At 61.0% G+C, this 10,260-nt stretch overlaps 1 protein-coding gene across 1 annotated transcript; it reads right to left on the bottom strand.

Moving 5' to 3' along the window:
- Positions 1-4,636: 4,636 nt before the first annotated feature.
- LBHD2 (LBH domain containing 2) lies at positions 4,637-9,992 on the bottom strand. The gene is made up of 4 exons (XM_058567966.1): positions 9,925-9,992; positions 8,055-8,140; positions 6,224-6,380; positions 4,637-5,044 (listed from the first exon to the last, which is right to left on the bottom strand). Exons 2-4 carry the CDS (start codon positions 8,121-8,123, stop codon positions 4,878-4,880), a joined length of 393 nt encoding a protein of 130 aa, XP_058423949.1. The 5' UTR covers positions 8,124-8,140; positions 9,925-9,992; the 3' UTR covers positions 4,637-4,877.
- Between the last annotated feature and the right edge of the window lie 268 nt (positions 9,993-10,260).

Raw genomic sequence — 10,260 nt, 5'->3', positions numbered from 1 at the left:
CAGGCCATGGGCCCGCTGGAGCAGCCAGAACGAGTGACCAACAGCTGGGACTTCCCAGCAGTGGTCAGCACCCGCCCCAGGCCCACCTGCCCCACCCCCAGCCCCACCCTCCACCCCAACTCCATACTTTCACTTTCAAAAATGCTCCCACCCCCTTGCTATTCCAGAGGCAATCTCTCCAACCTTTGACTCCTGGCAGCCGGAAGCTCAGGCTGAGGGTCAGGGACCATGGGAGGGAGGGACGGGAGGGCAGCGCTCGGAGGGTCCAGGCAGTGGAGAATGCATGCTGCTGGGGACTACTCCGACTGCCGGCCCTCCTGTGGTCAGACTGAGGCCAGAGGGAGCAGGTGCCGGCTGGCTGGGGCAGGGTAGAGGGGTGGGGAGGTGGAGGGGCGTTGTTGAAGAGGTAGGGGTGGGGGGCACCCAGCCCACAGTGCCTGAGCCCAGAAGGACCCCTCCCTCCATGGCAGAGACTCCAGCACCAGATCTGTCCACCAAGTCCACCCTGAGACCCCCCTGCCTGGCGCTGAGAGCCAGGAGAGCAGAGGCGTGGGCCTTGGGATTGGGGGTCTGTCACCGTGACAGCAAAGGGAACAGACGTTGTAAGCCGCTCGCCATTCCAGAGGGCTTCAGGAGCTGGGAGAAGGGAGGGGCCCTAAAGGCTCACAGGATTACACTCAGCAGTGAAGAGGGAGGGTGTTCTGGGCAGAGGTCAGCCTGTGAGCAAAGGTGTGGGGCCTGAGCCGAATGCATCAGAAGGCGGGCCCTGCTCTTCCAGTGGATCAGGTCGGAGACATCTTGTGGGGAGGGTCACTGAGACTTCCGAGAAGAGGCAGGCCCCACACCTTCATGGGGGGATTCCGCTGCTGGCTTTCAAGAAAAAAACTTAGGGAAAATCCAAGGAGGACAGATCCAGGCCTGTCCCAACCGGGCTGGATCCACGGCGGCGTGGGGCAGAGCAGGGGGGTGCTCTGGGCAGGGCGCTGGGGAGAGCAGAGGCAAGCTGAGGGTCAGTGTCCAAGCACTGCCGGAAGACAGCACCACAGGCAGGGGGCCTTAAACAACAGACATTTATTTTCTCGAAGTTCTGGAGGCTGGAAGTCAGATCAAAGTGTCAGCAGGGTTGGTTTCTCCTGAGGCCTCTCTCCTTGGCATGTAGACGCCGTCTTCTCTCTGTGCCCTCGCATGATCGTCCCTCTGTGTGTGTCTGTGTCCTGATCTCCTCTTCTTATGAGGACACCAGTCCTATTGGATTAGGACTCACCCTAATGGCCTCGTTTTGGCTTAATCACCTCTTTAAAGACCTTATCTCCAAATACAGTCACATTCTGAGGTACTGGGAGTTAGGACTTCAACATGAGAATTTTTTGAGGACAAAATCCAGCCCATAACAGATTGGAAGGCACCTGAGATGCTGCAGCACCCAACTACCGTCTGCAGACCGGCCAAGTCAGACCCAGAGATGCCAACACCTCCTCCAGGAAGCCCTCAGGCTTACCATTTGAGTTAGCCCCCTGAGCCCTGGGTTCCCCTCTGTGAAGTAGGGTCATAAGAGTACCAGCTCAAGCCTGTGGGGCACCTAGCTAGGTGGGTAGGCCTTTCCCCCAGCTCAGGCTGGCCCGCTCACTGGCCTCCAGTCTCATGTGTCTCCAACAGTCAGAGACTGAGATGGGAGGGGCAAGCACAACTCAAGAGACAGAGGGGGACCCCCCAAGTTGACCCCCCAGGTTCTTCAGTGGGAGTCCTGGGGCAGCTCTATCCTGCTGGGAGCCCTGGGGTAGATGTGGGGTAGATGTTCTCCACCCATGTTGCGCTGGGACACTGACTCAGAGAGGCATAGTAACCTGCTCACGGCTACACAGCTGGTGAGACAGAGGCCAGGACTCCAGCCCAGGTTTTTGCCTCCGAGGACTGGGTCATCCAATGGGCCCAGGCCCTCATGGCCACTGCAGGCTGACCCTCCTGGTCTCCAGCTCACAGGGTACATCAGGTTCCTGGGACCTCCAATTACGGGTCACCTCCACTCAGGAGACAGGTCCCTGAAAAGCTGGCAGCACCCAGGGCCTGGGGCATTGCTTCCAGACCTCTCCCCGACTCCCAGCTGCACCCCACACCCGCCCAAGCCTGTGCCCACTTTTCAGCATGAGGCTAGGGTGTTTCTCTTATTCTATTTCCCTATTGTTTTTACCCAACTTTCTCAGTAAAATTCCTTTGGAAAAGTCCCAGCCTTGTCTCAGAGGAGCCTCAGGCACAGGGCTGGTCTCGCCGGGGTCAGGAGAAGGCAGAGTAGAGGGGGCAATTGGGAGGGGGCAGCACAGGTGAGGACCCCAAGGAGAGTACAATTCCAGCTCCCCCAAGTTGGCTGCACAACCTCAGGAAAGGCACTTCTGACTCTGAGTCTCAGTTTACTCTGCCATAAAATGGGGTTGTTGTTGGCATCAAATGGGTGCACCTCAGTGGAGGTCCTGGCTCCCAGGTCGGGAAGGGCAGGGAGAAGGACCAGATGCTTGCCTGTCCTCAGCATTCCTGGGAAGGCAGGCTAATACACCCCAAATGGAGAGGTCAGAGGCGGCGAATTCTACCTACACTGCTGCCTGGTCCAGGGCAGAGTCCAGACTGAGAACAGGAAGCCTGGCTCCATCCTCTGCCCCTAACAGGCTGTGGGCCTCGGAAGGGGACAGTATGTCTCTCAGAGCCTCAGTCTCTCTGAGGGGAATATTGCAAGGTTTAGGTGGCCCATCTCTGAAGAGCACTGCACAGTGACATCTGTTCTTTCCGCAGCGACCCCAAATGACGCCACGGGGAGCCGCAGGATGATTCCCACGGGCGTTTCCCAGGTGGCCCAACATCTGTGTGCTGGGGGCCGGGCCTCGGGAGATTCGGAGTGGGGCTATCGAGTGGGCGGGACATCGATCTCTGGCCCTCGCCCCTCCCAACTCGTACATTTACTACCCACATACGTTTGGTGTGGGCTGGGGCTCAGCTGGTCTTCAAGGGGCCAGGTCTTGCAGGATGGGGGCCCACGCTGTGTGGAGGCGAGCAGACCAGCAGGGTTGAGATGCTCTGCCCATCCCCAATAGGCTGCCTCCCTGGGTCTGATCCCCCACCCCCAGCTCAAGGGGCACCTCTGACTGTGGCACCTCCACTCAAGACCTGCCCTGTTAGGTGGTGAGCTCCAGAGTGGCACTGTGGGCTGCCTTCATGCTTGGGTCTCAGGCCCACCTAGGATTCTGTCCCAGCTCAAGTATCTGTCGGCAGTGGGACCTTCGGAAAGTTGTGTTTCAATGAGTGTAAGACTCTGCCTGGGAGGGTGGGGATGAAATCTCAGTAAATGACACCATCCCCCATCCCACACTGCACACCAGGAACCCAGAAATCACCCTTGCTTGCTCAGGTCCCTTCCCCCACATCCCATGTGTCAGCAAGTCCTGGCAATGCTTCCTGTGAAATATCCGTCCCCCCCTCACCCCCCTTGTGGAACCACAGGAAGGGCTGGACGGGGAGGACAGGAAGGACCTTCAAGGACAGCCCAACAGCTCTCTTAAGCTATAGACCGGGGAAGGGCCCACGGAGACATCCTGGGCCTGTGTACGGGGCCCACAGGGCAACAAGGGTAAAATTAAAACAGGCTGCCAGGCAAACTTCCACACCTCTACCTCCCACCTCTCCTGCATTTGGGGGGGGTGCTATTTTTAGAAGGAAGGCGTGTTGGAGAAAGTGCCTTATTCATCCCGGAGGTTAGCAAGGCCTCTGGGAAAGAACAGAGGGGCCTGTGTCTCCCGCCTCCCCCTCCACACTCACTCGGGCCTTGTCCCACCCTGCCTGGGCCCAAGGACTTTGCTGAGCTAACATTTCTGCAGGGTTCCCCACGGCCAGGCCCTGAGATTCCTCAGGGCTGGGTCAGGCTGGCCGTGGGCAGGGGCCCAGATTGGGAGGATGGGAGGGAGGGTGGCATACCTGGGGAGTGGGCCCGGGCAGTGATCAGGTCTCTGCCCCCCATGCCAACCCCGACCAGCAAGCAGGGCTCCCCTCGTGCAGTGGGACAGAGCCGAGAGACAATGTCCCTGGACCCCATGGAGGGACAGAACCCTCGTGTTGGGCAGGAAGAGGGGCCTGCCCACCCACTCTCCCACATGGGCTCTGGGGCTAGCTCGGTGGCTTCCCAGCCTCTGGGATCCTGTCATAGCCAGGGCCAGGACTAGCCTTGGTCACCTCACTTCACACCTCAGTTTCCTCATCCATAAAAGGGCAATTTTGCAAGAATTTAATGAGATCCGGCCTGGAATAGGGCACCCACCCCTTACCATTCCTGTGCCCTCTGCACCCAAGGTGGAGGGGAGTGACAGGAAGGACTCCCGCCCTCAGGGTCCAGGCAGGGCTGAAGGCCCCAAGGAGGGCCTGGAGGAAGCTGGGCCTGTCTTGGCAGCCTTGGCTGAGGCAGAGCAGAGCAGAGGGCCCTAGGCAGAGGTGCCAGAAAAGCAAATGCCACAGCCACTGGACAGCCCCACCAGCCACCCCCACCCCCACTGTGGAACACCCAAGTGGTCACTCACTTGGCACTCTGGCCTGGTCAGCCTGGGCTTGGAACTGAGGCCTTTGCCTGGAACACCACTGGCAGAACCAAAATTGTGCTTAGCCTTTCGTGACCCTACCAAATGTGCCCACTGAGCACCAGGAAGAGCCTTTATTTCTGCTTCAAACCACGGAACAAGGAGGGGTGTGATCCAGACCCTGGGCCATGGATGAGAGAGGGCAGCAGCTGTGGTCCTGGCCAGCCCAGTGCGGCCAGAGGCAGTGGCTTGGCTCTGCCCACTGGGTGCCGGGCACGCCTAGCCCTCTCTGTGCATCAGGCCAGCCACCCTGGAGCTGAGGCCCTCTCACTTGTCAGCAGGAGCAGGATAGGCAGGGCCCCGGGACAGCAGAATCCGGCCATGTCCTTGTCCTATCACTGGGCCGGGGGGGGCTTGGTCCTTGAAGCAGGCACACTCGCTGCCAGTGTCGTCCAGGGCCTTCCCTGGCACTCCTGGCGGACTCGGTGAGGGGGCTGCAGAAACAAAAGGCCTCCATGTGGTGGGGGCTGCATTTATGACGGGTCTGCAAGGAAACCTGTTGGGGTGAGGGCTTCAGCTGGGCAGGGCAGGCGCTCCGGCTGGGGCAGGCCGCAAGTTCCCCACAGGGGAAGGGGATGGAGGGATGCTGGATGCGAGGCTCTAGGCGAGGAAGGGAGGACGAGGCCAGTTCTGGGAAGAGGAGCACCTCTCCCCTGGCACACCCACCAGAGTAAGGGGGTGGCAGATTGGGGAGTCCAGGGCAGACCCATGGACCCAAAGCCCAGGTCCCAGTGGTTACCCAAGGGGTGTCCCTGGACAGAACCTGACAGAGGTTGAAGAGACTTTGGGGAGAGGTGGGGACAGGTGCTTCTGGGGCCAACCTGCAGGGGGTGGCTGACCAGTAAGGACCACTGCCAGGATGGGGGAGGGGGAGAGACTGACATCTGAGGAGGGAGGGGCAGGCAGGGTGCTAGGCAGCCCCAGCAGAGGCCGAATTCATTTCCTCACCTGGGGACAGACTCCCCAGGGGTCTTCAGGGGACAAAACTTCCCGGGCACAGCTCACCATTCATGTACCCTCCACAGAGGCCCCCACTGCCCAGCCTGCTGTTCCTCCTGTGCCTCAGACGTGGCCCTGGCTGACCCCTCTCTATCCACACCTCCTCCTCCCAGAAGCTTCCCAGACTCTGGCAGCCCCTTGGCCTTTGACCAGGGCACCTGCGGCCAGGACAGGAGCCTGCCACTGGGCTGGCCCATCTCCCCACTTCGTAGGCACTAGAGCTGGGCCTGCTTAGCACCCTTACCTTCACCCCTTCCAAGCCCTAGTGGGCAATGCACACTTGTTCCAAAGGTGATGAATCATGAGGGAGAGGAGGTGGGACTCACGGTTGGGGTGAGAATGGGCTGTCATTCATCCAACAAACGCATACCTGTGTGCCAGGCCACAACAGTGGATGAGGGGACCTTGTGTGCATGTGGGAGGGCGAATGGTGGCAGGGAGAGGGTCAAGGCCAGGCAGCACCTAGGCGCCAAACACAGGCTCAAAGGGTGGGCAGACGGGTGGGGTGTGAGCAGGCTGGAGAGTGGAGGGCCCTGTTTGCAGAAGCAGGCAGGAAGGAGACCCTGCTTCTGACTCCTCTCTCTTGGCACCCGCACAGGCCACCCCTCACTCACGAGCAACAGCCTGGCTCTGGGTGGACACCTTCTGGGCACCCTCCGGGGGCCAACGCAGCTCCCCACTCTCCACAGCACCCACCTCGCTGGGCTCCACCACAATCGAGGGCAGCTGCTGGCCCAGCTGAGGGCCCTTCTCCCGGACACCCACCACAGCCTGCAGGGAGGATGGCAGGGGTCAGGACAACACCAGGTCCTGGGCCCCTACTCCCTTCCACACCTGTCTTGCACTCTGCCCACTGGGAGGGTCTGTGCCTTCCCCAGCCAGTCTCCAGGGCAGGGGTGAGCACGTGTGTGTGCGTGTGTGTGCATGTGTGTGCACGCTCATCCCTCAGAGGGTTCCACCCCTCCCCCATTCCACCACTGGGGCTGGAGCACTCAGCACCTGGGGTCACAGCTCTCTGGGGGTACCATAGGATTCACTTGGGCTCAGCTCTTAGGCCCATTTCACAGACAGGAGCCTGAGACCAGAGAGGCGAAGGTCACACAATGGGTGAGCCCAGGGCTTCTGTGCATCCCCAGCTGCCTCCAGTATCCTGCTCAGCCCCTTTCCGGGGTCTTCCCTGCTGGGCCCTTGGCTTCCTCCTCAGCTCAGAGGAGCTGGGAAGCTGTTGCCATGGTAACCTGAGCGTCTTGCACTGGGTTCATTGTTCAGTGCCCACAAGAGCGTGGGGGGGCGCCTCTCCAAGCCCTCCTGGTGCCCTCAGCATCTCCGCCTCCCATTCAAGGCCTTCCGAGGTAAAGGCCAGAGCCACCAGTGCCACCGCACAGACCACCAGCCCCAGCACCACAGCAGCCCTGACTTGCTTGCACCATCCCACCTCCACGTCTTTTCTTGGGTGGTCCCCTTCCTGGAACTCCCCACCCCCTGTCTTTTTTACCTAGAAGGCTCGTTGCGCAGTGCACGTCCGCCTCCCCCAGTGGCACAAGTGCCTCGAGGAAAGGCAGGCACACAGCTGGCAGGACTTTGCTAAACGGCCCTTGACCCACCGCAGCAGAACCATCTGAACATGTGTTTAAATGCACATTCCTGGGCTCCAGCCCAGTCTCTCATTTTATCCAAGTACCCCAGGTGACCCTGAAGTGTGAGAACAGGTGTCATTGGGCTGGGACATCTGTGGAATCAGAGGAACAGCAGAGCAAGGACCACATCGTTCCCCACTGCCTGGACCCTCCTGGGGCCTCCTGCTGAAACTATCAGTCCAGGGGCTCCTTCCCCCCCCGAATCCCTCCCCACCCACCATCCTGCTTCCTGCTCTCCTCTGGGAAGCCCTGCTGACCCCCAACCAGGGGCGCTCCTCTGCCCAGAGTGAGCCACTGGGTGAGGGAGGTCCAGGCCAGCAGAGCTTGGAGTGCCAAGGCCTGGTGTCCACCTTCTCCGCCTGCCCTGCCAAGGAGGCTGTGTCTGCAACCCCAGGCTCCAGAAGCCCCTGTGCAACTCTGGGCCAGTCCCCTCTCTGGCCCCACTACCCCCCAACAATGCCGACAATGAGAACAGCTCAACTCTAGAACTCAGAACATCAAGACTGCACCCCTTGTGTAGGGACCTCACTTTGTAGCTGCATTAATACCCCCCCCCCGCCCCTCAGAAAACTAGAGCTAAGGGGAGGGAACCCTGGCATTGCCTCACCCAACAGAGAACAAACTGCCTTGGGGAGCAAGCCCTGGGGTCCCCGAGGTCTGGAAGGGGTGCTAAGTATGCACAACTGCTTTATGCATCAGACTTCTACAGAGGGGCAACGTCTCCCCCACCCAGACGAGTAAACCGAGGCTGGCTCCCTCCTATACCCAGGGCTGAGGGCTGGCAGGCCCCAGGGCCCCAACTACATACCTTTCCTGCTGGGCCTCCAGCCTCCTCAGCTGGGCTTCGCTCTGGCACGGCAGGCTGGGGGGCACTCATGCTGCTGCCACTGTCAGCTGCACGGAGACAGAGAGCAGAAACGAGGGGTCTGCTGTGGGCCAGGTGCTGGATCCTTCGCTCCTCCCAGAGGCTTCAGATGGCTGCAGCCCACACCCACCCCACGCCACCTGGGCCCAGCACCCATGGCTCCAGCTGGACCTCCATCACTGCAGCTCCCCACCTGAGCCCACCATCAGGTGGGGGCACTGGACAGGCACCACACAATCTGCCCAGAGCTGAAGAGGGGAGGGGGCAGGGCACGGAGAGGCTGACCCAGCCTTAAGGCCCACAAAGTCTTCCTGGAAGAAGGTCGGCTGATCTGAGGCCTGAGAGATGAGCAGGAGGCAGCCAGGGCAGCAGGAAGGAGAGAAAGTATTCTGAGGCAGGGAACGTCAAGGGGAGGGCACAGAGAGCTGGGGGCCCAAACGGGTTTCTGAGACAGGAGCCTGGAAGCAGCACAGGCCGGGTTTGAGTTGGCCAGAGGCAAAGGTGCCCAGTGGCCCCTCCCGCCCCCGGCCAAGAGTAAACCCCACATACAACGAGGGCCGGGCCCTCAGCATCCACAACCAAAGGGGAACTGACATCCTGTGTGCACTTGTCCATGCCCACTCGGGCCAGGCACAGGGGCAAGGGAGCCGGGCCAGAGACTGGACAGCAAGGGCTCTGGGAAGAGAGGCCCTGCTGGGACTCACGGGCACCAGCCTCATACTCCCTCACTGCACTGGGCCAGAGGCAGAAATGGGGGTGGGGTCTGGCAGGCAGACACCCAACTTTGGATCTGGCTGGGAGGCAGCAGGGGCCGTGGGCAAGGGGCAGGAGTGCTGGGAGGGGACTGGGCAGAGTGAGCGCAGTAACCAGCAGGATGGAATGCCTGTAATGCCCTGCTGGTTGTGGAGAAGGGGGTTCTGTGGGCACCCAGCTAAAGGGCAGGGCTGCTATTCTGGGAAATGAGGTTTCTTTCACCAAATACCCAGCACAGGTCAGCTCAGGTCCCACTGAGACCCAGGGAGGCTAGGAGGGGGCCGCACACTGCACTGGGCACCCTAGGGCAGCGGGCAGCTGAGCCATACCCACCCGTGCTTCCACCCAATCCCAAAGCTGTGAAAGGTCCCCCATGCCCTGCTGCTCCCAGGTCTGTCCCTCCATCTAAGCCCCTCCTGGGATCCCATCCCAGAATCTCGGCTAGAGCCCAAGGCAGCCAGGACAGAGTCCAAGAGAGTGGATTCAGAGATCCAGGCAGATTCAAGCAAGAGCTAGAGGGAGAGGCAGGAAAAACCGCTGGCCACAGAGACAAAGCAGAGATGATAAAGCTGGAGAAAGAGAGATACAGAAAGACAACAGAAACAGATCCAGAGAGATGATACAGAGAGAGAGAGAGAAGGAGTCATGAAAGAGACAGATAATAGAGCTGTCACCTTGGCCCGAGCCCCAGGGACAGTCAGGCAGAGAGCAAGTGCCTACGGGCTGGCTTCCCCTCACCGCCCTAGCCTCCAGTGTCAGCGGGAGCATCAGCACGTGGAGGGCTCCTGCCACCCACACCTCCGGGCTTCCAGGTGTGCAGGGCCAGGTATGGCTGTGCACAGCCCCCAAGGGCGCTGCTCTTGCCCAAAGCCCGGCATCCAGTTGCCAAGGGCTGACCGTGGTCCCCACGCTCTCCGCTTCCCCAGGGAGCTCCGACTCAAAACCCCTAACCCTGCCCCTTCTCTCCCACCCACGCTGCACCTGGCCGCCGGGGCGCACCGGGGGAGCGGGCCGGGCGAGGGTGGGGACGGGGCGGCCCCTGCGCCTCACTCACACTCACCCGCCCGCGCTGGATGCTCGCTCCGGTCCAAGCCACCTCGGCTCGGCTCGGGGCTCAGAGCTGCTTGCCCTGTTGGCTCTCCCTCGCTCCCTCCCTCCCTTCTCCGAGCTCTCCTCCCACACGCTCTTGCTGGTCCAGCCCCTCATTCACACTCACGCCCCTCCGAGCGGCGCGCAGCCGCCCCTCCGCGCTGCAGCCCTGCCAGCTCCAGTTGTCAGTAGCACCCCGGCCTCATTCTCCCTTTGACAAGACCGCATCCCTCAAAACCTGATCCTGGTCACTTGAGGCCCTAAGCCTCAAGTTTGAGGTTCAGGAATTCAGGGGCAGAATTAGGTG

Source organism: Diceros bicornis, chromosome 24 (genome assembly GCF_020826845.1).
Source record: "Diceros bicornis minor isolate mBicDic1 chromosome 24, mDicBic1.mat.cur, whole genome shotgun sequence".
Classification (NCBI taxonomy): domain Eukaryota; kingdom Metazoa; phylum Chordata; class Mammalia; order Perissodactyla; family Rhinocerotidae; genus Diceros; species Diceros bicornis.
The sequence above is the reverse complement of the archived record's forward strand: the minus strand, read 5'-3'. Positions and strand labels throughout refer to the sequence as shown.

What these genes read in the sequence shown, in the direction of transcription:
- LBHD2 (XM_058567966.1), bottom strand. Translation starts at nt 8,123, where the DNA reads ATGAGTGCCCCCCAGCCTGCCGTGCCAGAGCGAAGCCCAGCTGAGGAG. An exon ending in CTGGAGGCCCAGCAGGAAAG is followed by an intron (nt 6,381 to 8,054) that starts GTATGTAGTTGG and finishes TCCTCCCTGCAG; the next exon opens with GCTGTGGTGGGTGTCCGGGA. An exon ending in CCAGAGCCAGGCTGTTGCTC is followed by an intron (nt 5,045 to 6,223) that starts GTGAGTGAGGGG and finishes TTGTTTCTGCAG; the next exon opens with CCCCCTCACCGAGTCCGCCA.